The following is a 23,826-nucleotide window of genomic DNA, read 5'->3' as shown; positions in this document are numbered from 1 at the left end:
AGCAATAAGGAACTCAAACTTGAAGAACCGTTCTTGAACATGAACAGAAATTTAGACTAATTATCTCTCAAGACATTAATCACTAAATTCAACTATTCAATTACTAAACTCTCATATGTAATTTCCTAGCCAAATTCGCATTATCAAACAGGTTCATTTGGTTCACAAAACATTCTAAAATCAACTCTCGCAGGTTAGAAATACAATTCTCAATTTACATTCATTCATGCATTTTATCGAACATCTCTGAAACACATAAAAGCCTAAGTTCTAAAACAGGGTGATCAATCCTATTAAAGCATTGAGAACATGTAAATTGAATAACCTAAAGATTAAGAATTCCCTAATACGTCCAATCTATCAAATCATTGAATTCTCCTACTTAGAACCCTAAAACCCAATTAAGAGACTATTCAAACATAGCAAAAGAGAAAACAAAAATCATAGGTGAAGAAAACATGATGAAATTGCAAATATAATAAGAAAGGGTGTAGATATCTTCCCCAAGTGACAAGAGGATGGATTCTTCTCCCAAAATTTATTTAGAAACCAAAGAACAATGTTTAGAACTTAGAAAAGTGAGGGTTCTTCCTAACAAGTCGAGCCTAGGGTATAAAAACAATAAGAGACGAGTTGGGTCGGTTCTGAAGTGTTTCGGATCGAATATGGGCCAAAAAATGCGTCAGATGTAAGGGACCGATCGAACCAAATGTTAGACCGATCGGTCTAATACTCCCAGATTTTACTTCTGCATCAGCTTCAACAACTCGTCAGAATGACCTGTCTTCACAAAATCGGGTGTACCTCGTGAATGCACCGTTAGATTTCGTTGACATCACTTGGAAATAAAAGCTAACATCTGTATCCATTTTGTGTCAAAATATGAGAATGATCTAACGGTGTAAAGTTGTTCATCTGACCCCAAACATCTGACAATTCTACATGAATCTGCATCTCCAAACGTGTGTTTGCATCCCAAAATGGCTCGTTTTATTCCAAAGCAACCTAAAACCTGTGAAGACTAAAAAATGGACTAAAAGACTCTAAAAACACACTTTGACTCAATAAAATTTTTTAAAATGAAAGAGAAAAGAAAGACTTAAAACCGATAAAAACACAGTATATCAACTCCCCACGACTTAGATTCTTGCTTGTCCTCAAGCAAAACAAAAATCTTAACCCAGTGAAGAGGTTTGAAAACATGAGAACTCACATATTCGTATGGGATCATGCTCTTAATCAATTGCCTGCAAACCACTATCACAAAGTTTATATCAAACCGTACAATAATGTACTTCACCATGACATCATGAGATCCCTAAAGCACAAAGAACTTCATAATCAAATAACTTAACCTTTTAACATTCGTTAGCAGTTTCGTGCACTCTCACAAAGGGAGTATCGAACACGTTATGGTCTAGGTGTAAAGGCAGTTTTAGGTGGTTCAAGTGTTTAAGGTTCGGCAGTAATACGAAAGGATGCAAACATTATGCAAAATCTCAGTGAGACACATACCAATTGTGAGGTACATAACTTCCCTCTAACTCGGATCACCTTAACCACATCAAATCCCAAGCAAAAATCATATCACCTTAACCAAATCAAACCCCAGACAAATCATCAGTATCATAGATGCTTTTCAAATAAAACCAAAGACATATCGACTTTTCCGGTTCCATTATTTCTCATTTCCCATTCTTTTCTCTTCTTCTTTTTTTTTTTCTTTTTTTTTTGACGGGGGAGTGGAACCGGTCCTCGTCTCACAAACTGCATCAACAAAACTCAATCATGATCGCTCACAGCACATGCTCATGAATATAACAATATAACCACAAGAACTCAATGTCAATCATCCCAAACAACTACAGTTACAATCCTAATCAAAGGAAAGCTATGTCGGTCTGTATACTCCGTAGTTTTTGCACATTAATGCACATAATGACAATGACATACGAATGCATGTGGTCTGAAGCATTGATAGGGCTAAAGGTGTGGTACTAGACTAAATATGAGTCTAGCCATTCAGAGTTTACAAAGAGTGGTAAAATAACGCGAACTAAAATCTGAATGTATGATCCATTACATGATTGCCAACCCCCTAAGTGAGATATAATAAGTCAAAATTAAGTTCAAATAAGCAAGGTTAAGCTCAAATCATCCAAATTTCTAAGTGAGGGATTATACGAGTGATCTAGTCATGAATTTTCCTGAAGTTCCAAGTTATCAATAAACAATGCTAAATGGTCCCAAGGCAATGAAATCAAGTAAGGTGAAATTCCCTAAGAAAAGCTCATAGTTCTCATACAACATTTTGACTCAATAAAACAGACACGATTTTGACTTGATAAAAAAAAAAAAAACTGACAGACTCAAGAACACATCATAATGAAATATAAATAAGAAAAAGCAAATTGCATCAGTAGACTAGTGACATCCTCCCCCAGACTTGCTTCACACTGTCTCAGTGTGAGAACAATTCCAAAAATAAACGCCACAACCAAAAAGCAAAAATAAATGAAGATGCGAAAAAGAAGAATAAAAATAAGAAAACTTACCTGGGACTTCTAGTGGGTTGCCTCCCACAAAGCGCTTATTTTTTTGTCTTTAGCTTGACCGTTCAACACAAAATATTAATCATAAGAATCAAAATGTTGTGCCAATGCACCTTTAGTCCTTCTCCTGTTACGGCACACAACAATATGCACAAAGTAACACACAATTATCCATGATAAGGAGGCAAAATAACCATCAACCAAATTTGCTACAAATATAACATATATCTTGAAACCTTCTTTGATGGTTTCATGCTCATGAGGATCAAATGCATTTGGTGGAAATATAAAATCAATTTCAGGTCTTAATGAAGTTTTAACAAAATAGTCAACTTCCTCCCCATTAATTTCATATAGCACAATATTTCCATCCATATAATCAACCTCAGGATCCTCACTCTCATGCAAGATGTTATCAATATCAAGCACAACTCCTAAATAAGATTCTTCAATAAGAGATCTAGATATTTCAGACATTGAAAACTTAAACTCGAGATCATGAACATTCAAAGCACAATGATATTCAATATCAAAATATATTTCATGGTAATCTCTAGCAAGTTTTTCTGCTCTAAAAGTATCTAGCTGTTGAGACTCACCTATCAAATCATAATATTCACTGATAATCTTGGGAGTATGCAAACTAAGAATCACATCTTCGATGCAAGGTGTAGGAAAATCCTCAAAATCATGAATTTCAAGGGTTGAAACACATGTATCTTCTATTTCTTTCGGTGGAACCCAATATATTACCTTTTGAAGATCATGGGCTTCTTTGATCTCATAGCCTATGAGTTGCCTTCCTTCATATGCTGCCCGCAACGATATGAGGTTCAACCGGATCATAGTCGCTAACTCACTCCTTGTCAATGTTGGATTCTCCACGTAAAGTCCATCCAACTTCACTTTTTGTTCCGGTGTAAGAACACTCTCATCAAATGGTGGCTCTATATATGGCTCATCCTCTTCTTCTTGTGGCCTATCATTGAATTCCATGGCCAATCACTCCTAAATCACCAAAAAGAAAGAAAAATTGTTAGTTAAAAAACTGTAAAAAAAATTGCTTAAGACTAAAAACTAATCCTAAATCCTTAGGTAACACAATTGCTCCCCGGCAGCGGCGCCAACTTGATTACAAGGTTATTTAACCCGATAACTTAACCGAAGTAAAGTATATGCGGGATCGATCACAAGGAGCAATGGTACACTAAATACTTGCGAGACTCGTTCTTAGCTAAAGCGGAAAGGGTTTTTGTTTGGTTTTCAGTTTTGTAAATGCAAATAAAAGAGAGATTTAAACTTATGAATCAAAGACATTGGGCTGGAGGGTAATTTCAGAGAATCAATGAATAACAAATAAAAGCAATAAGGAATTCAAACTTGAAGAACCGTTCTTGAACATGAACAAAAATTTAGACTAATTCTCTCTCAAGACATTAATCACTAAATTCAACTATTCAATTACTAAACTCTCATTTGGAATTTCATAGCCAAATTCGCATTATCAAACAGGTTCATTTGGTTAACAAAACATTATATGCTCAATTTACATTCATTCAGGCATTTTATCGAACATCTCTGAAACACATAAAAGCCTAAGTTCTAAAACAAGGTGATCAATCCTATTCAAGCAGTGAGAACATGTAAATTGAAGAACCTAAAGATTAAGAATTCGCTAATACGTCCAATCTATCAAATCATTGAATTCTCCTACTTAGAACTCTGAAACCCAATTAAGAGACTATTCAAACATAGCAAAAGAGAAAACAAAAATCATAGATGAAGAAAACATGATGAAATTGCGAATATAATAAGAAAGGGTTTAGAAATCTTCTCCAAGTGTCAAGAGGATGGATTCTTCTCCCAAAAGTTATTTAGAAACCAAAGAACAATGTTTAGAACTTAGAAAAGTGAAGGTTCCTCCTTAAAAGTCGAGCCCAGGGTATAAAAACAATAAGAGACGAGTTGGGTCGGTTCTGAAGTGTTTCGGATCGAATATGGGCCAAAAATGCGTCAGAGGTAAGTGACCGATCGAACCAAATGTTAGACTGATCGGTCTAATGCTCCCAGGTTTTACTTCTGCATCAGCTTCAACAACTCGTCAGAATGACCTATCTTCACGAAATCGGGTGTAACTCGTGAATGCACCGTTAGATTTCCTTGACATCACTTGGAAATGAAAGCTAACATCTGTCTCCATTTTGTGTCAAACTATGAGAAAGATATAACGGTGTAAATTTGTTCATCTGACCCCAAACATCTGACAATTCTACATGAATCTGCATCTCCAAATGTGTGTTTGCATCCCAAAACGGCTCGTTTTATTCCAAAGCAACCTAAAACCTGTGAAGACTCAAAAATGTACTAAAAGACTCTTAAAACACACTTTGACTCAATAAAATTTATAAAATGAAAGAGAAAAGAAAGATTTAAAACCGATAAAAACACAGTATATCACACACCTAGTACACTCCTCATTATCAACTTGTATTGTTTCAGTGTAGGTTGAGCTTGAGCTTGAGAGGATTTTGAGACTGGAATGTCTGCAGCCGGGCTAGGAGTTGCAGGAGTTGCACATGGAGCAAAGATTTCAGTGGCAGCGCTGGTAGAAGTAGTGTAATCTAAGTCTGTTACAGGGCTAGAGACTCCTTTCAACCAAGTTGTATACAGAGGTGTTGGTGAAAATTGTTTACTATTGCAGTAAGTTGTAGCAAAGGGGAATGATTCCTCATCAAACAAGACATGACGACTAAGATAAACACGGCCTGTTGGGGGGGGGGGTAATAGCATCGATAACCTTTATATTTTTAGTATAGATCGAGGGTCAAACATGTTTGCAACATAAGACCCCGGAGTAGGAAAGCAAGCACAACCAAATATTCTTAAAGCAGGGTAGTTTGGAGATTTACCAAGCAAGGCTTCATAAGGACTTGAGTTGGTAGCCATAGCACTTTTAGGAAGAAGGTTGCAGAGGAAATTTGCAGTGAAGTATGCTTCAACCCAGAAAGTCTGTGGAGTTTGACTCTGAAACATGAAGGAGAGAGCCATTTCAGTTAATTGCTTGTGTTTTCTTTCAGCAATACCATTTTGTTGAGGAGGATGGGGACAAGAAATATAGTGTTGAATGCCTGACTCTTGAAGATGAGTAAGAAATCTTTGACTTATGAATTCACCACCACCATCAGACTGAAATATGTGTATTTTTTGTTGCAATAGATTTTCAAGAAAGAGCTGGAACTTGATGAATATTGAACTGAAATCAGATTTTCTTTGTCATGGATAGAACCAACAATATCTTGAGTAGTTTTCTATAAACTCCAAAGAATCTAAAAACCTTGAATAGAAGAAACAGGAGAAGGAACCCAGAGATCACAATGAAGTCTCTCTAGAGGTCTATAAGCGACAAAAGTGGAAGAACTAAATGGCAATCTTGAACTCTTTCCAAACTGACATGATTCACACACCTTGCTGGTACGTTTATTGACTTGAATTGCCTTATTTACAGGTAACAGTTGGACAACTTGAGCATTTGGATGTCCTAGTCTTTGATGCCAAACCTCATCAATTGTTTTGATTTGTCTTGTAGAATAGAACATTTAGAACTTTTGCCTTTGATTCTCCAACTTGTAGAGACCATCACTTTCCTTTCCCTTTGTTAGAACTTGATGGGTTTCCTTGTCCTTGATAACAACATCATCAAAATCATATGTGAAAGAACATGGGTAATCTTTAGTCATTTTCAATTCTAACAAAAGAGTCTTAGTTATTTCTGGGCAAACCAAGACATCATAAAAGGGAAGGTTACCTAAAGTTAAGGGAAGATTATCTGAGCCAATGTGGGTGATTGGAAGAAACTTCCCATCACTGTCCATGACTGTGTCTGTACCAAAGTATGGCTGAGCTTGTTGAAGTCTCTGTGTTACAGAGAGTTATGCTTTTATACAAATATACTGAATAATCATTTACCATCGTCGCTTGATGACAAAAGCTCAAATCAGTTCTTTTTCCTGAATGGAGTACGGATTGAAGGCGAGGACTGCTCTCAACTTTTTCAATTTTGTTTTGTTCTGCAGAGAGCTGTTGCACAGTCTTGCGCTTGAGCGTGTGGTCATGAGACACTTGAGCCTTTGGGCTTGTATTGGGCTTCATATGTTTTCGGCCTGTTGTCTGAGGGATGTCGTTTTGCGTTGCAAACTTAGTCTGATTTGCATACTTGCGGATAGATACTACTCATACTATTTTTGAAGACTAGCTCTTGTGCCCTTTGCAAATCTTCCCTGTTATTGTTTTGGTCACAAACTCTCGGATGTGACGAGGGTCGAAAAGTTTTTATTATTGTCTATCTGTAATGTGCTTTTTTTATTGTTAACTCAGGATAAATCCTCAGACCTATGGAAGGATCCGAAACTAATCACTGAGGAAAGTGCAGCCCACATATAGATCCTCTCTCCGGATCGAAATTGGCCAAAAGCAAGAACCATGTGGCCACATGATGGATAGCGATTCAGATATAGGAAAAATTGATCTTTGGCCTAAACCAACAGGGCCACTCTTCCACCGGATAGGAATCACTAGCCCACCATCATATCATTATTTATAATGTACTTTTGGACATAAAGAAGTGACATTCAATTTCTTTCTCTGACCATCGTCACATTATTTATATTGTGGTTGCTCAAAACTAATCTGGGAATTGATGAGTTTTGTTCTACATAACATTTGTTTTTTTTTTTTCAAAATCCATCATGAATACTTGGATATATATATATTTACTCAGTGGCAGTTTGTAATGAAAAAGAATAGCTGAGAGATGTTCGTTAATGGGATTTCTATATATTTTTTGAGTTCCAATGAAATGATAATTTGGAAAAATTACAATGAACAATCGTCACATTTAGTTATGTAACAGTGCGAAAGATGTATAGCCTTTAGTTTAAAACCTCTTACAGTAGTTAGAAAAAAGTTGATAGGGGGTCTTCTGAGATATCATAAATTAATTTTAAATTTTAATGTTTTTTTTTTAACCCTTAATTTCATTAACTTTGGAAATGGTCTACATGTAAAGAGTTAATCAGACAAGATGGCACATAATAATCAATGTTTTAATGGCAAAGAGTTCATTGTAAATTTTAATGTTTATTTAGAAAATAATCAATTAAAATGAAGTAACTTGCCATGTCATACTATATATAAAAATAAATCAAAACTAAAATTATTTTAAAAAAATAGATTATGGAAACAAATTCTATAGGACTGAACCCAAGTATTGCTCTTTGCTTAGGGTGACTTATATATATTTATGATTTACTGTAAAATCTTCCTAATTCTTACCTAGACCATAAGATTTAGAAAATATATATTTCTAAGTAAATTCACTAAAATCTCTTAAACTCATTACAAACCTAATCCTTAAAATATTTTCAATAATAAGAGATCTTTTTAATCACTAATTCAATAAGACAAGATTTTAAAAAAATTAATGATTAAAAAAAATATATTTTTTACTTTTAAATATGTCATTGAATATTATAAGATTTTTTTAATACCCTTAAAAGCTTTGACTGCCTAATCAAAAGTCAAAAACTAAAGAGGAAGAATAAGTTTATTGTAGCTCTTAAGAAAATTAGTCCTAAAAGTTATGTTATCTCTCATATACATGTTTTGCAGCCAAAAAACTCATAAATACCACTGGTATAAATCTTTAAAACTAATTTTTTTTTTCAGCTACAGTAATCATTTGCTAAATTTATAGAATAATATCATAATAAGATAATATTCAATATCAAATATTATGAAAATCTTATTTAAAGTAAGTGACAAATCTCATATGGTTGTTGTGTATAAAGAAAGTTTCAAATACACCTAACGCAGACAAACACAAATACAGACATATATATTTTACAATAGTAAAAAAAGACAAAAATACTAAAATTAGTCTCTATATAGAAGCCTCTTACAAAACTTTGACTCTACTCAGAATCAAAAACACACACACACACCAAAAAAAAACAAAGAAGAAGCAAAAACTAAAGGACTTTGAGATGGAAAACGGAAACTCCTCCTCCGGCGACAACAAGGCTACACCAAAACCGATCCGATGCAAAGGTTAGTGAAGATGAAACCAAGTTTAAGTATGCGTTGACCGGCACCGTATTAAAACGTTGACTTTATTTATATGTGTTTGTAATGGCAGCTGCGGTTTGTAGGAAGGCTGGTGAGCCTTTGGTGATGGAAGAGATCATGGTTGCGCCGCCGCAGCCTTACGAGGTTCGGATTCGAGTCATCTGCACCGCGCTATGTCACAGTGACGTCACTTTCTGGAAACTCCAAGTAAGTGTAGTACTCTCTCTTCTCATTCTTTGGTTTAGCTGTTTAGGCAATTTACATATTAAAACTGGTTTCAATGAATGTACGTAGAAATCGATATGTTTTCTTGTCGTATATGTGATAATTAGGATAGATCCAACGTTATTTCTTAAATCTTAACTTATATATCAAAGACACAAATATTGACCCTAACTAAAACGTATCATATGATTAATTGTTTACTTTCTAAGTAAATTTCATGGATTCTCAAAATGTTTAAAAAAATTATTTTACATTATAACTTTTATAAGTTAATATTTTGATAGATCTGTATATTTTTTTGATCTCAAATAATTTTTCTTTAATGTAGTTTATATATAATATATCGATAAATTAATAAAATATTATAATTTAGATATTATTGATTCATAAATTTTTTACTGTATACTCAAATGATGTTCTTGGTAAAAGAAACTAAACAGACTTCAATATCCCCAATATTGCCAGGAATCTATTTTGTATTTTTGCCAACTTAGAAAAAACAGGTAGATATATTTATCATCAAGGCGTTTTAAATATTTTTATATTTGTGGTCGTTGATACTTAACAGTCAGAATCTTATAATAAAAGTTTGGTAGGGCTTTTACAATTTACAAAACCGGCTTTAATATTCTACGAATTTAGATAGATCCAACATTATTATATATCTTAATGTGACACAAAGATTGACCCAATTAGTTCACGGGTTGACCAATAAAAAACTTAACAAATGTTAACTTAAGACTTTTTTTCTTCTACGACAATTCTAATATTTTAATAGCAAAATGTACTTCAATGTTTCTAGTAAAAGAAACAAAAGACACCAAAAATAATTTAAAAGTATATAAAAAAATATGTTCGTTTCGTCACCATATGTATATGCAATTTTGGCGAACGCAAATGTTTTTGTTATTGATCGCCGAATGTTGTGGTGATGGCAGACACAACGTTTTGCGATTATAAATTTTGAAAGTCAATTTCAATTAACGATCAAAAATATTGCGTTTGCTGCTGCGGTAACCTTATGTGTCGATCAAACGGACATGTCATATTTATAGATTCAATATTAGTGTCTCTATGCTCTTTTGTTTTGTTGCCAACTATTGCTGACTGACATGATTTTCATATTTTAAAAATTTGTGGTCGTTGTTAACAGTTTTTGTCATCTTTCCGCAGGTTCCTCCGGCCTGCTTCCCGAGGATTCTAGGCCACGAGTCAATAGGGTAAGCCTATGTATATTCAATATTTCACATCCACTTAACATTTGCTACTGAATATCTTGCTTAAATAGATAAATAGATAATTTTTAAAAATGTTTTGGCAAATTCTGTTTATGAAAAGTAGTTTTACAAGTCTTGTTTTCTTTAGACTATCTCCAATTCATCTCCATTCTCGTAATAAAGTAGAGCAATTTGCTTGTATCCATTTCCATTTCTAGAATTACGATTTTCATTTTTTTGCTATATTTGGAGACTTCAATTTCTAATTTACTATAAAATTTGGAGATGTGCTCGTCGCTAGTGGCTCGTGGGTAGCAAATTAAGCATGGGTCAGTGCTTGTGCCCTACGAGCTCGAGCGATCGAGCACACTTACCAACCAAAAAAAAAAAAAAAAAATTTGGAGATCTTTTTTCTTTTTTAAACTCCAAAATTGGTGAAGGGTTGGAGCAAAACCAAGCAACTCCATTTTTTTTTTTTTTTAAAGAGAGAAATAGGTTAGTAGTGTTCTTAGTGCTAATTTCTCCATTTTATTTCAAACCTCAAGTGGAAGGTTTTAGATATTAGAACAAATAGTATTTTCTTGCCTTTTTTAGTGGTATAACGTTTTGAGACTTTCATTGACTAAGATAAGATGTATAGAGACATCCATTATCGTTTAGTCAATATCAACACAAAAATAAAATTTTATAGGAATTTTTGTTCATTAAGTAATTATAGATGTTTATGTATGAATTTTTAATAAACAGTTCTTGGATTCCATAAATTCACATTACACCACTAGGAAAGAAAAGAACACTAGGTGGTTACTGGTTAGCAATATTCTATTTAATTTTCTTCTCATTGAACATTTTGCATAAACTTAAATCTTTTATTTATTTTAAAGAAAGAAAACAAAAACAATTTATTTCCTCTATCCTTTTCTCTAGAGCTAACTTTCAAGTGATATAAGAGCCTCATTTCAAACCTCATGCACATGGGAGGTATCAACAAAAATGTTTGTTGTGTACTTCTTTAGTCGGGTAACGTCACGAGACGTTCATTTAATAAGTTAGATGTATAGAGGCATCCATTATTGAATAGACACAACACAAACATAAATAGTTATATAAAGAGTATTGAAAAATATCCCAACAAAACAAAATTATTTATAGTACTTAGTGAGAGCATTATTTATAATTTAGGTTTATATCAAAAATTTAAAAACATAATATTGAAAGTAGATGTCTTAAACACATAATCACAACTTTTTTATGTTATTAATTTGGTATCTATATATATAAAGTTAGCTTTTTCTCTCTTCTCATGATACCACTTAAGCATCCACCTAAGCCACATTTTTTTAAAACATTAAAATAAATTTAAAACATTCATTTAGTGCATATTTATGTTACTTATTTAATTAATAGAAAGTTTATATAAATAAAAATAAATTAGGAAAAAAAAATGAAATGCTAAAATAAGAAAAATAATACTTTAATTTTTTTATTAGTGGTAATAATATAATTCAACTTTCATTTTAAATTGATCATAATTTAATATTTTAAATATGTTACTGAGTTTTAGAATGGAAGTAAAATTTAAATTTATGGTAGACTAAAACAACATTTATGTAATTGTATATATAAAATTATAAAGAGGAAAAAAAAATGAAAGTGAAATATTAGTTTATAACATGATCAAAAAGAAAAAAAAATGATATTTCATAAATTGAATCAAGTGCTTTTAATCCAAATTTGAGTATTGAAAGATAATAATTAAAAAGAAAATAATTATAATATTTTTTGAAAATCAATTAAAAATAATAATAAAATATCACAATATGAATAAAAAATCAACGAAACAAAATTATAAACCTCCCGCGCGGGGCATGGATCAATTGCTAGTTATATATATATTTTTGGGTGGATATATATGATTAGAGTGTGTTGATTTAAAAGTTAACAATAATTTCTTTATATTAAGCTTTATGAAATAAAGAGTGAAACGTGTTTATGTTTGATAAATTGATTAGTAAAAAAATTGAATACACTAAAAAATAAAATGGTGTAGTGTTATATAAATTGAAATTTTAGAGACTCTAACATTACAATTGCTACTGGTGAACTAACATTTTCTATAAGTTACTTATTACATTATTTGTTTTGTAATTAAAATGTTATTTTTGTGTTACTGTTTAACAACTTTTGGTTATTAATTCTTAACTGTTTTAGTATTATAACTTTAAATATCAAACAAATGTTTTTGATTTTGCAGAGTGGTGGAAAGTGTTGGTGAAAACGTAACGCAAGTGGTAGAAGGAGACACTGTACTACCAACGTTCATTGCTGACTGTGGTGAATGTGTTGATTGCAAATCTCACAAAAGCAACTTGTGTAGCAAATTTCCTTTCAAAGTATCGCCATGGATGCCAAGATACGAAAATTCAAGCAGATTCACTGACCTCAATGGAGAAACTATCTTTCATTTCTTGAATGTCTCTAGCTTCAGTGAATACACTGTTCTTGATGTCGCTAACGTTGTTAAGATCGATTCTTCGATACCTCCTAGTCGTGCTTGTCTCCTCAGCTGTGGAGTCTCTACCGGTAAATCACTAGTATAGAGAAAAAAAAAAACGTTACTCAAAGTTAAATACTCTTTGATTTTGATGAAGTGACATTGGTTTTTCTTTAGGTGTTGGTGCTGCTTTGGAGACTGCCAAAGTTGAACAAGGATCAACTGTTGTGATTTTTGGACTTGGTTCTATTGGATTAGCGGTAAAATGACTATTTCTAGTAATGATCATGTAGTAATAAGTCTTTCTTGATTACGAGTTGCTAAAATGGATTAGGGTGTGGGTGTTACTAGGTTGCTGAGGGTGCAAGACTTTGTGGTGCCTCTAGAATCATTGGTGTGGATATAAACCCTGCCAAATTCCAAGTTGGTTAGTGATTTTTCTTTACTAAATAGTTTATATTGCTTAAAAGTCCATACCTTATTTTCTATATATGAAAAATGAAATGATAATAGAATTGCTTTAACTTGAACATCATCTTTTTACAGCCCAAAAATTTGGAGTTACCGAGTTTGTAAACTCGATGACATGCGGAAATAAGCGTGTTAGCGAGGTAATATCACATAGTATATATAGATCAATGGGAAAAGATAATCATGTATAAGTTTTATAATTTTGTGTTTAGGTGATCAATGAGATGACTGGTGGGGGAGCAGACTATTGCTTTGAGTGTGTTGGAATTAGTGCTTTGGTTCAAGAAGCTTATGCTTGCTGTAGACAGGTATTGTCACATTAATCTTATTGTCGCATTAATCTCGACCTAAAACCAAATTAGAACTAGATTTAGAAATACATCGAATAAGTCGAAGAAGGTTCGAGTATTTTAACTTCTTTGTATAAACAACATCTAGGGATGGGGAAAGACGATAACTTTGGGTGTGGACAAGCCGGGTTCACAGATATGTTTAGATTCGTTTGATGTTCTTCACCATGGGAAGACATTGGTGGGTTCGTTGTTTGGAGGTTTGAAGGCTAAAACACACATTCCCGTTCTTCTCAAACGCTATTTGAGCAATGAGCTTGAATTGGATAAGTTTGTGACACATGAGATGAAATTTGAGGACATTAACGACGCGTTCCAGCTACTCATTGAAGGGAAATGTATCAGGTGTGTCTTGTGGATGGGCTAAATGAATTGACTTATTTGATATTTCCTATCTTTTACATTAATGTCATATGTTTCATGTTCAACTATTTTTATTGGTTTGTAATCAGAACAAGCAAATTACCAAAGAGCAAGCAAAATAAAATCTCAATGGGTTGTAATGAAACATGCAAAGAACAAGACAAACTCAAAGTCCTATATGAAATGTTTAATGCAACATTTCAAAAGTAATTATCAAGGTAAAGTAAACTGAAGTTAAAGTGAAGCAATATAACATTATAAATTAAAGTAAACATATATGCATTTAAATAAGTTAATATCTTTGAATGTTTCTTTCTCCTGTTCTTCGCAAGAATACCAATTTATCTCTTAATTATTTTTTTTTACTTACTTTTATTGTAGCTCTAAAGTGTACTAGAATATGAACTAAAATTTACATGATTATTTTAATTACTCAATTAATTTGAAATCATAAAGTTTAAATATACTTAGATACTAGGATCGGATCCGCGCTACAGCGCGGGGAATGGTTTTGGGTTTGCTTTCTTCGCGAGAATACCAATTTATCTCTTAATTAATTTTTTACTTACTTTTATCGTAGCTCAAAAGTGTACTAGAATATGAACTAAAATTTACATTATTATTTTAATTACTCAATTAATTTGAAATCATAAAGTTTAAATATACTTAGATACTAGGATCGGATCCGCGCTACAACGCGGAAATTGTTTTGGGTTTACTTTATTCCGAAAGTGTTATATTGTATCTTTTATTATTTTATATAAAAATGTTTCTATCTGGTGTAAATGTTTTGGCAAAAGTGTGTATTCTGAAATGAAATACTAATTTATATAACTAATACAAATAAAAGATCGTGAATTAAATGATGAGAGATTATTATAATTAGTTGAATGTAATTCATAGATGTATTCAAATTTAATTTTGGTACTAACAATTTTCCAATCGCCAGTTTTAAGTTCACAATTACAATTGAATATAATTTTTTTTTGTTTATAAGAATGGAACACAGTATATATTACTTAAAATTTGTTAATTTAAAAATATTTTTATGTGTAAAATTGTTTATTTATAAATTTTGATTGTTTGTTGGGCTATGATTATGGAGTGGTCTTTTTGTTTGGACTTAATTTAAAGTTATATGATTATAATGCTTTTGGGCTTCTTTGGCCTTTATATTTTACAAATTGTAAACTTTTGTTTTGTGAATCAAAACTAAACGTTCAGTAACAAAAAAAAAAATAGATATCCATTACATCTCCCTTCTATAGAGGAGAGTAATAAGTGAAGTCAACAAAACTTAGCTATTTTACAGAAAAGTCAACAAAACTTTGTGATTAAAATAACTTCTTTAAAATTCAGGATTAAATCGTCCCAAATTTGAAAGTTCGGGATTTTTATGACATTTTTCCCAAATGTAATTAGCTTAACACTAAACCTAAGGCTCAACTTATATATATGTTGTAAATCATTTCTACAAGGAATAACACAGTCAATCTTAATATGGTATCAGAGCAGTGATATCCTAAACATAAAAAAAATTTAAAAATTTACGGCCGCCTTCTTCTTTCTCTCTTCTTTCTCTTCGTCTTCCTCCTTCTCTTTTCTTCTACACATCCGGCCATGTCTTCCGCGTCTGAAGTTGTTGCAACCATTGATGCCAATCCACTTCTCAACATCAATATGTTCAACGTGACGAAGCTTACTTCCACGAACTTCTTAATGTGGAAACGTCAAGTCCATGCCTTGTGCAAGGGCTATGATCTCGATGGCTATCTGGACGGCTCCATTTCTGCACCAGAAACTACGGTTACTACAGAGGGTAACACCTCTCCCAAACCTGCGTACAAACACTGGTTTCGTCAGGATCAGCTCATTTACTCCAGCCTCCTTGGTGCGATTTTGACAACGGTTCAACCACTGCTGTCCAAAGCAACGATCACGGCATAAATTTGGAGCTCTCTCAATGATACGTATGCGAACCCGAGTCGTGTACATATCCTGCAGCTTCGTGACCAGGTCAAGCAATAGACGAAAGGTACAAAAACGGTTCATGAATATTTTCAGGGTCTCACTACTCGTTTTGACCATTTGGCTTTACTTGAAAGCCATATTGCACATGAGGATCAAATCAACTACATTTTGGGTGGTTTACCTGAAGAGTACAAGCCGGTTCAAGAACAGATTGCGGGTTGTGAGAAATCACCAAGGTTGACGGAGATTCATGAAAAATTGATTAATCATGAGTTACGGCTCAAAACGCTTCTTGCTGCTTCCACCACGGTACCAGTGTCTGTAAACGTTGCTACTTACAAGAACTCCAACTCCAATAATCGCAATCAACAACGCCCACGTGGGAATCAATCTTGGAAAAATCAGTCCACTCGTAAAGACTCGTGTGGCTCACAAGGCAGAGGTTACCAAGGCAAGTGTCAGATATGTGGTGTTCACGGCCACAGTGCTCGCTGGTGCTCTCAACTCACCTCCACTGGTCGCGGCTACGCATCTTCAAGGGATGTATACATGCCTTCGCAGCCGTATCCGGCTTCTCCTATGCCATGGCAGCCTCGTGCCAATATTGCTATGCTCCCGTTGCCGTACAATGCAAAACCGTGGGTCTGTGACACAGGTGCAACGCATCACTGAACTTCGGATCTTGCGAATTTATCACTTCATCAACCATACAATGGAGGAGAAGAGATCACAATTGCTGATGGCTCAGGATTACCAATCTCACATACGGGTTCAGCTTTACTTCCCACTCCATCTCGTTCTCTGAAACTGAATGATGTCTTATACGTTCCCAATGTGTGCAAAAAATTTGATCTCGGTTTATCGAATTTGCAATACTAATAAAGTTTCTGTGGAATTCTTTCCCGCATATTTTCAGGTGAATGATCTCAACACGGGGGACCGGTTACTCCAAGGGAATACTAGGAATGAGCTATATGAGTGGCCAATTGATCGTCATGCTGCTAAAGTTTTCTCGGCATCACCCTCACCAAAGACCGATTTTTCATCTTGCCATCATCGACTTGGGCATCCTTCTCTTTCTACTGTAAAAGCTGTTGTTACTCAATACTCTTTACCACTTTTAAATTCTCCACCGAACACTCAATAAAAGTCACAAATTGCCTTTTCATACAAACACAATCACCTCTTCTCACCCTCTTGAGTATTTATACACGGATGTTTGGACTTCTCCGGTGATGTCTCTTGATCATTTCAAGTGTTATCTTGTTATTGTTGATCACTTCACAAGATATACATGGATGTATCCATTGAAGCAAAAATCACAAGTTAAGGAGGTGTTTGTGGCGTTCAAAGCTTTAGTGGAAAATCGGTTTGAGAGTAAAATCCGCACCTTATACTCCGATAATGGTGGTGAATTCCTGGTGTTGAGGTCATTTTTAACCGCACATGGCATCTTTCATCTTACTACACCGCCACATATGCCCGAACACAATGGCATCTCCGAGAGAAAGCATAGACACATTGTGGAGACGGGTATGGCTCTCCTTGGACATGCATCGACGCCGACTACTCATTGGCCCTATGCTTTTCCCACAGACGTTTATTTTAATCAACCGGTTGCCCACTGTTGTTCTCAATGGTGCAACTTTGTATGTGAAATTGTTCAAACTGTCTCCAAATTACTTAAAGCTGCGGATGTTTGGTTGTGTATGCTATTCGTGGCTTCGCCCATATCTCAACAACAAGCTAGAGATGCGTTCAACGACGTGTGTATTTGTGGGCTACTCGTTAACGCAAAGTGCGTATCTTTGCTTGGATTGTATGACTGGCCGTGTTTATGTCTCTCGGCATGTGCAGCTTGTGGAGTCGAGTTTTCCTTTTGCATCTCTGGATAGGCTCGAATCTGTGCCGTCATCGTCCGCTCATGCACCCGATTTAACTCCGGTTCGTCATCTGCCCTCGCCAATAGCTCATTCCTTGTCTCCACCGTCGCTGGTTCCTTCACCACCGCCCTCGCCGCCACAGTCTCCGTTGCAGCACTCGTCACCGTCGTCTTCTCCGGTGTCCTCACATTCCTTTGTGTCACAGTCGTCTTCCTCTGTATCCACAAACTCTCCACATCCAAGTCAAGAAATGGGCTCCCAAAATTCAGGCCCGTTAAGCTCCACTCATACTAGCCCATCCACAAGAAGACCCACATCAACAATTTCTCTTTCTTCGTCTCCAGCCGACCAAACATCATCCTCATCACAAAATTCTCATTCCACAACAGCCACCAGAAACTCCTCTTTTCCTCCTGAACTACCACAAAATGCACCTGAACCACAAAATCCACCTCAACCATCACCTCCTCAAAACGCTCATCCCATGACCACCAGATCAAAGAACAACATTTCCAAACAAAAACCAAAACTGAATCTCTTGGGCAATAAAACACCAATCATACCTACGAATGTGGCTTAGGCACTCAAGGATTCAAACTGGAGAAAGGCGATAAGTGAGGAGATTGATCCACAAATGCGAGAGCACACATGGGATATTGTTCCGCTGCCACCTACGAAAAACGTCATCACATGTAAGTGGATTTTTACCCTTAAATATAAACCTGATGGTTCTATTGAAAGGTACAAGACGCGACTTGTGGCTCGGGGTTTTAATCAACAATACGGTCTTGACTATTCTGAGACGTTTAGTCCGGTTATCAAGTCAACAACCGTTCGTGTGGTTCTAGAGGTTGCAGTGAAATGTAACTGGAGTATACATCAAGTTGACATCACCAATACCCTCTTACAAGGCACATAACAAGATGAAGTCTATGTCACACAACCTCCGGGTTTTGTTGATCGTGATCGCCCTCAACGCGTTTTTCGGTTGAACAAGGCACTCTACGGAATGAAACAGTTCCAAGAGCATGGTATCAAGAATTGAGGAATTTTCTACTTAAAGCGGGTTTCACTAATTCCTTGGCTGATACCTCGCTGTTCACGTACAAGCAGGGAACCCATCTGTTATATGTTCTTATTTATGTCGATGACATTATTATTGCTGGGGTTCCATCACTTCTCAAGAGTTTTAACCTATCTCTTTCTACTAGGTATTCACTTAAGGATTTGGGTCCTCTAAGCTAGTTCTTGGGTATAAAAGCGACTCGTACACGACACGGCTTACATTTGATGCAACGTAAGTATATCACTGATTTGTTAGCCAGGTCTAACATGGAAGATGCGCATCCGTTCCCAACGTCAATGACCGAGTCACCCAAACTCACTCTCACCACTTACCGATCCAAAGAAGTATCGCATGGTGATTGGAAGTCTTCAGTACTTGTCTTTCACAAGACCTGATATTGTTTTTGCAGTGAATCGTTTGTCACAATACATGCACTCTCCCACTGATATTCATTGGCAAGCAAGAAAGAGACTACTTCGATATTTGGCTGGCACCAAATCACATGGTATCTTCATTCATTCGGATTTTCCTCTCACGGTTCATTCGTTTTCTGATGCGGATTGGGGTGGTGATGTTGGGGATCGAGTATTTATTAATGCGTATATTGTTTACTTTGGGGGTACGCCAATTTCTTGGTCCTCAAAAAAACAAAGGAGCGTTACTCGGTCTTCTACTGAGGCCGAATACAGTGCCATTGCAAATGCAGCATCCGAATTACAATGGATATGCTATTTACTCTCTGAATTGGGCATTGACCTACCAATGGCACCAATTATTTATTGTGACAACATGGGAGCAACTTATCTATGTGCCAACCTGGTGTTCCACTCGCGGATGAAACACATTGCCACATACAGTCTGGTGCACTTCGAGTGGCTCATATCAATACGAAAGATCAACTAGCAGATGCATTAACCAAGCCGCTGCATCGATTTCGATTTCACAAGCTGAGCAACTAGATTGGAGTCAAGTCACTGTCTCCATCTTTAGGGGGTGTATAGAGGAGAGTAATATGTAAAGGTTTTAAATGTAATTAGTTTAACACTAAACCTAAGGCTAAGCCTATATATATGTTGTAAATCATTTCTATAAGGAATAACACAGTCAATCTTAATACCTTCTCGAGACATCACTGCTTTCGTTTGAATACCCGATTTTAGTTTTACCGTTTATGTAATTTAAGTATAATTCATGTTTGATTCATTTTATGATTTATGTTTTTTGAATCAATAGATTATATGCTTAATCCGTTGTGAATTTGGATTATAATTAAAAGTTTGATTTTATGGTTAAATTAGCGAACGTTTTTAGTTTTGACTATATTTGAAGCAGTACAAAGGAAGTCGAAATAATTATAACAATACTCATTTCATACAGATTGTTATAAATTGTTAGGTTGTGTAATCTATTTGTTTTCTTTTTTGACATAAAAAAAACTTGGATTAACTCACATGAGCCAAATCAAGGGGCAATTGTTTACATACTTGACGAGGTGCAGACTGGAACGAGCTTTGCGTGCCTACAAATCCCCTTTTACATTCAAATTTCTAGGTATAAGAGATAAGGAAAAGAAGAAAATTCTTCCCTGTCGTGGTGATATCATCTAGGTATGCAGAGAAAGCCGGCCACTCGGTCGGAGAAGATACTATCTTCACCAAATAAGAATAGTCGGTTAAGAATATAACATCTATGAAGTTGTGGCCAATCATGCATTGCATCGCCCACATAAGGGTTTCTACTTCAGAATGAAGATGGGAGAGGCTTCGGCGGAGATTGGAGGCTCCATTGTCGTCGAAGAATCCCAAGCGTGCTGACAAACCCAAACCAAACCTGCATAAAGTGTTGTAACTTTGGTGGACACCTCACTTTCGATATACCTGCTACGAGCGGTATAATATCTGGTCCACTCACTCTTAAAGTTTGTAATTTTGGATCCGGCATTCGAGCGATGTGATAACCTGATTTAACCGTATATTTACCATGTTTTGTAAAATGCCACCGGGCTGTTACCAATTGGGAGATGATTAATTATGGAGACATCCTCCAAAGTAAAATTTTCCTGGAGGACTTCAGTACGTTTCTTATCTGAAGTGATGGATCCATAATAGACCCATTACTTAAAGCTGGTCTCGGGAATTGAGATGGGATCCAGGGTTCTGTCCAAATGGATATAGAATCCTCTGATACAACTCTTTAAATAAGCCCTCTACTAACCAGAGATCGAGCTGCAATGCTTCTCAACCCATAAGATGGTGAGTATAATTTGATCGGTTCCATTGGAGTTTCATTCTTATAATATCTTCATTTGAATACCTTGGCAAAAAGTGATTATGGAGCATCTATTAATCTCCATAACTGTTTTGCTAACAGAGCCGTATTAAAATCATTAATATCTCTGAACTCTAATCCTCCCATCCTTTTACTTGAACACTAGATTTTGACCCGCGCTATAGCGCGGAGGAAATGTTTCGACTTGATTTTATTAAATAACGTAAACTGTTTCCTAAGAGCTGTATTATCCGGGGTTTCTGATAATTACTCATCATAATTTAAAGTAGCGGTTAAACAGTAGCAATTTCGAGTGGTTTGTGTTAATTTGTTGTTTGAAAAGCATATTTTAAATTAAAACCACATTTACTTTCAGTGCACTATATTTCATGTGTTTTAAAGTTAACACATTTTCTTATAACCAAATAACCTCTAAGACTTCCTATATTATTTTATTTAAATGTTTTTTAATATTCATTTGTAATTGGATTTTTTTTTTAATGTAATCTTTAGTTTGTGTAGTAATTAGTGGACTTATGTAATTTTACAAACTATGATAATATTTTTTAAGAAACACTTAAACATGTAATTGGGCTACAAAATTAGTTTAAACTTAATACACGTTAAAATGAACAATTTTAACATAATACATGTTAAAATTTGATTTAGTTATGTTCTTTAAGACACTTAAAAATGAACAATTTTTCATATGATTAATGTAACATTTGGGTGTACTGCGGGTACAACATATCATACCCTTTACTAATATAAAAATTGTAAAATAAAAACATTATTCTACGGTGTACCGCGGGTTCAAACCTAGATCACATATAATGGAACGAGTTAAAGAGTCCCTATTATTTAAAAATTATAATAAAATGTTGAAATAATAAAAATGTGATCTAAACCAAATATAAGTTATTATCTATTATGACAGTTTTGAAGTACAATTTTTTGGCCACCCTTTCAAAAAATCGATTTCCATTAATTACCCTTACTACTAATCATTTTATAAAAGCTCATTAAGGTTACTACTGTAACTTTAATTATCGGGTCGGTTTATGATTTCGATTTCTGACCCAATTGCAAATGATGGATCTTTTCTTCTTTAGAATAAACATCCGAATTTAATTGCTATAATTAAGGGAAGGTATTAACTCCATAATTACAAGATATTCATTCGGATCTCCACAAAACCAAATAATTAACAGTTATATCGATTTAATGCTAACATAACATGATTATTAAAAATTAATTTAGATTGTTTCCTATAAATAAGGTAAGATGTTTACATTTTCCAATATTAGTCGGACAAATCAACAATCTGAAGATCTTCTCAACAAATAGAGTATATTACAAAAATATTCTCAGTATAATTTACAAAAATATATATTTCAAAATGATCTACAAAATCTCCTAAACTTGCTCATCCAGATTTTTGCGAAATCTAAATGAAAAACCCTACCATCTCACCTAAACACTATAAGTACTCTTCATTCATATCACCTAAAATCACCAAATTCTATCATATTTTCACTAAAGCAAAAACAAATAAACTTAACATGCTCTACTTTCAGCTTCTGGATTATCGAAGGAGCAATCAACCGAGTTTTCAATTGTGAGTAGTCTTAATTAATGTTTATTACGACTACTAGTCGGTTGTCCGCGCTACGCGCGGGAGTTTATTATATTGTTTATGAGTAATTGGTTCATATTTTATTTCCTACTTATTTTTTCACTATACCATACTTTACTTTTTAAAACTTAAATTGTGTTTGTATAGAAAAACTATTGAGTTTTAGCTTCATTAGTCGTTTAGAAATTAAGTGTGTATAGTATAAGTCGAAGTGTGAGCGTAAATGGAAGTGCGGTTGAGAATCATTGAGAAACGTGTGCTATTAGGGTTTTTACCAAATATAGATCTAGATGTTAATATTTTGGGCCCTTTTATATGTTGGCATGAAATTTGAACATGATTTGTGGGTTTCGGGGGGGGGGGGATTGTTGTATTTTTAATTGTTTATATTATCTCTTTATATATTTTCATAATTTATTATTTTTTGTTTTACGGTTTCCTTTTTTGGATTTGTCGTACTTTATATCTCGTAATGATCATTTATATACTATTATATAATTTCTGATTTTATGTTTTATATATTTTTATGTTTTTTCATATGGAACAATTTTTAAATTTTGACATATTAGTATAATTTACTTTATATCTAGTTTATTTCATTTAATAATGTTTTATTTTAATTTTCAATTTTATGAAATATAGTTAATTTTTATTTTGTTTATTAGTTTAACATATGTGTTGTATTGGAAAAAAATGGTTAAATTCATATTGGAAACTTTTAAAGAAATATTATTTTATTTTTACCTTTTTATTTGTTTATAAAAAATAAGAATTCATGTCTCGGTCCGACCTATCTCACTTATGTTAGAAAATGTTTTGAGACATAAATTAGATAGATTTATATTCTCAAAATTTCTTAGTTTTTGTTTTATTCCCGTTAAATCCCATTATATTTAGGTTTACATTGTGTAAATATAATCATATATATATTTTAAACATTCACTAAAAACTATAATCTATTATTTATGTATTTGTTAGTATAATCGATAATTAGTAAGTTTTTTTAACTCTTAATCAATTATCTTTTTTAGTTTTATAATGTATAATATAAAAAAGACCTTTCATATTCATTTTGGAAAAACTTATTTACATAGGTTTAAATATTAAAATTAAATGGTAAAATGGTATAATAAATTTTAAAAATTAAATAATAAAATGAGGTGGATAATGATGTGGCTTAAGGAGAAGAGAGAAAAAGTTAACTTTA

At 34.0% G+C, this 23,826-nt stretch overlaps 1 protein-coding gene across 1 annotated transcript; it reads left to right on the top strand.

The window, feature by feature from the left end:
* Nucleotides 1-8,501: 8,501 nt before the first annotated feature.
* On the top strand, nucleotides 8,502-13,940 carry LOC17876706 (alcohol dehydrogenase-like 7). Its single transcript, XM_006280493.2, has 9 exons — nucleotides 8,502-8,657; nucleotides 8,746-8,882; nucleotides 10,074-10,120; nucleotides 12,372-12,700; nucleotides 12,789-12,871; nucleotides 12,963-13,038; nucleotides 13,158-13,222; nucleotides 13,295-13,390; nucleotides 13,521-13,940. Exons 1-9 carry the CDS (start codon nucleotides 8,594-8,596, stop codon nucleotides 13,797-13,799), a joined length of 1,176 nt encoding a protein of 391 aa, XP_006280555.2. The 5' UTR covers nucleotides 8,502-8,593; the 3' UTR covers nucleotides 13,800-13,940.
* The last annotated feature ends 9,886 nt before the right edge of the window (nucleotides 13,941-23,826 follow it).

Source organism: Capsella rubella, unplaced genomic scaffold, assembly GCF_000375325.1.
Source record: "Capsella rubella cultivar Monte Gargano unplaced genomic scaffold, Caprub1_0 scaffold_8, whole genome shotgun sequence".
In the NCBI taxonomy this organism is placed as follows: domain Eukaryota; kingdom Viridiplantae; phylum Streptophyta; class Magnoliopsida; order Brassicales; family Brassicaceae; genus Capsella; species Capsella rubella.
Note: the sequence above shows the minus strand (reverse complement) of the source record. Positions and strands in the feature narration are given on the sequence as shown.

Coding starts and splice junctions, on each gene's coding strand:
- LOC17876706 (XM_006280493.2), top strand. CDS start 8,594: ATGGAAAACGGAAACTCCTCCTCCGGCGACAACAAGGCTACACCAAAA. Junction 10,121..12,371: donor CTAGGCCACGAGTCAATAGG/GTAAGCCTATGT, acceptor TTGATTTTGCAG/AGTGGTGGAAAGTGTTGGTG. Junction 13,391..13,520: donor CTTATGCTTGCTGTAGACAG/GTATTGTCACAT, acceptor AACAACATCTAG/GGATGGGGAAAGACGATAAC.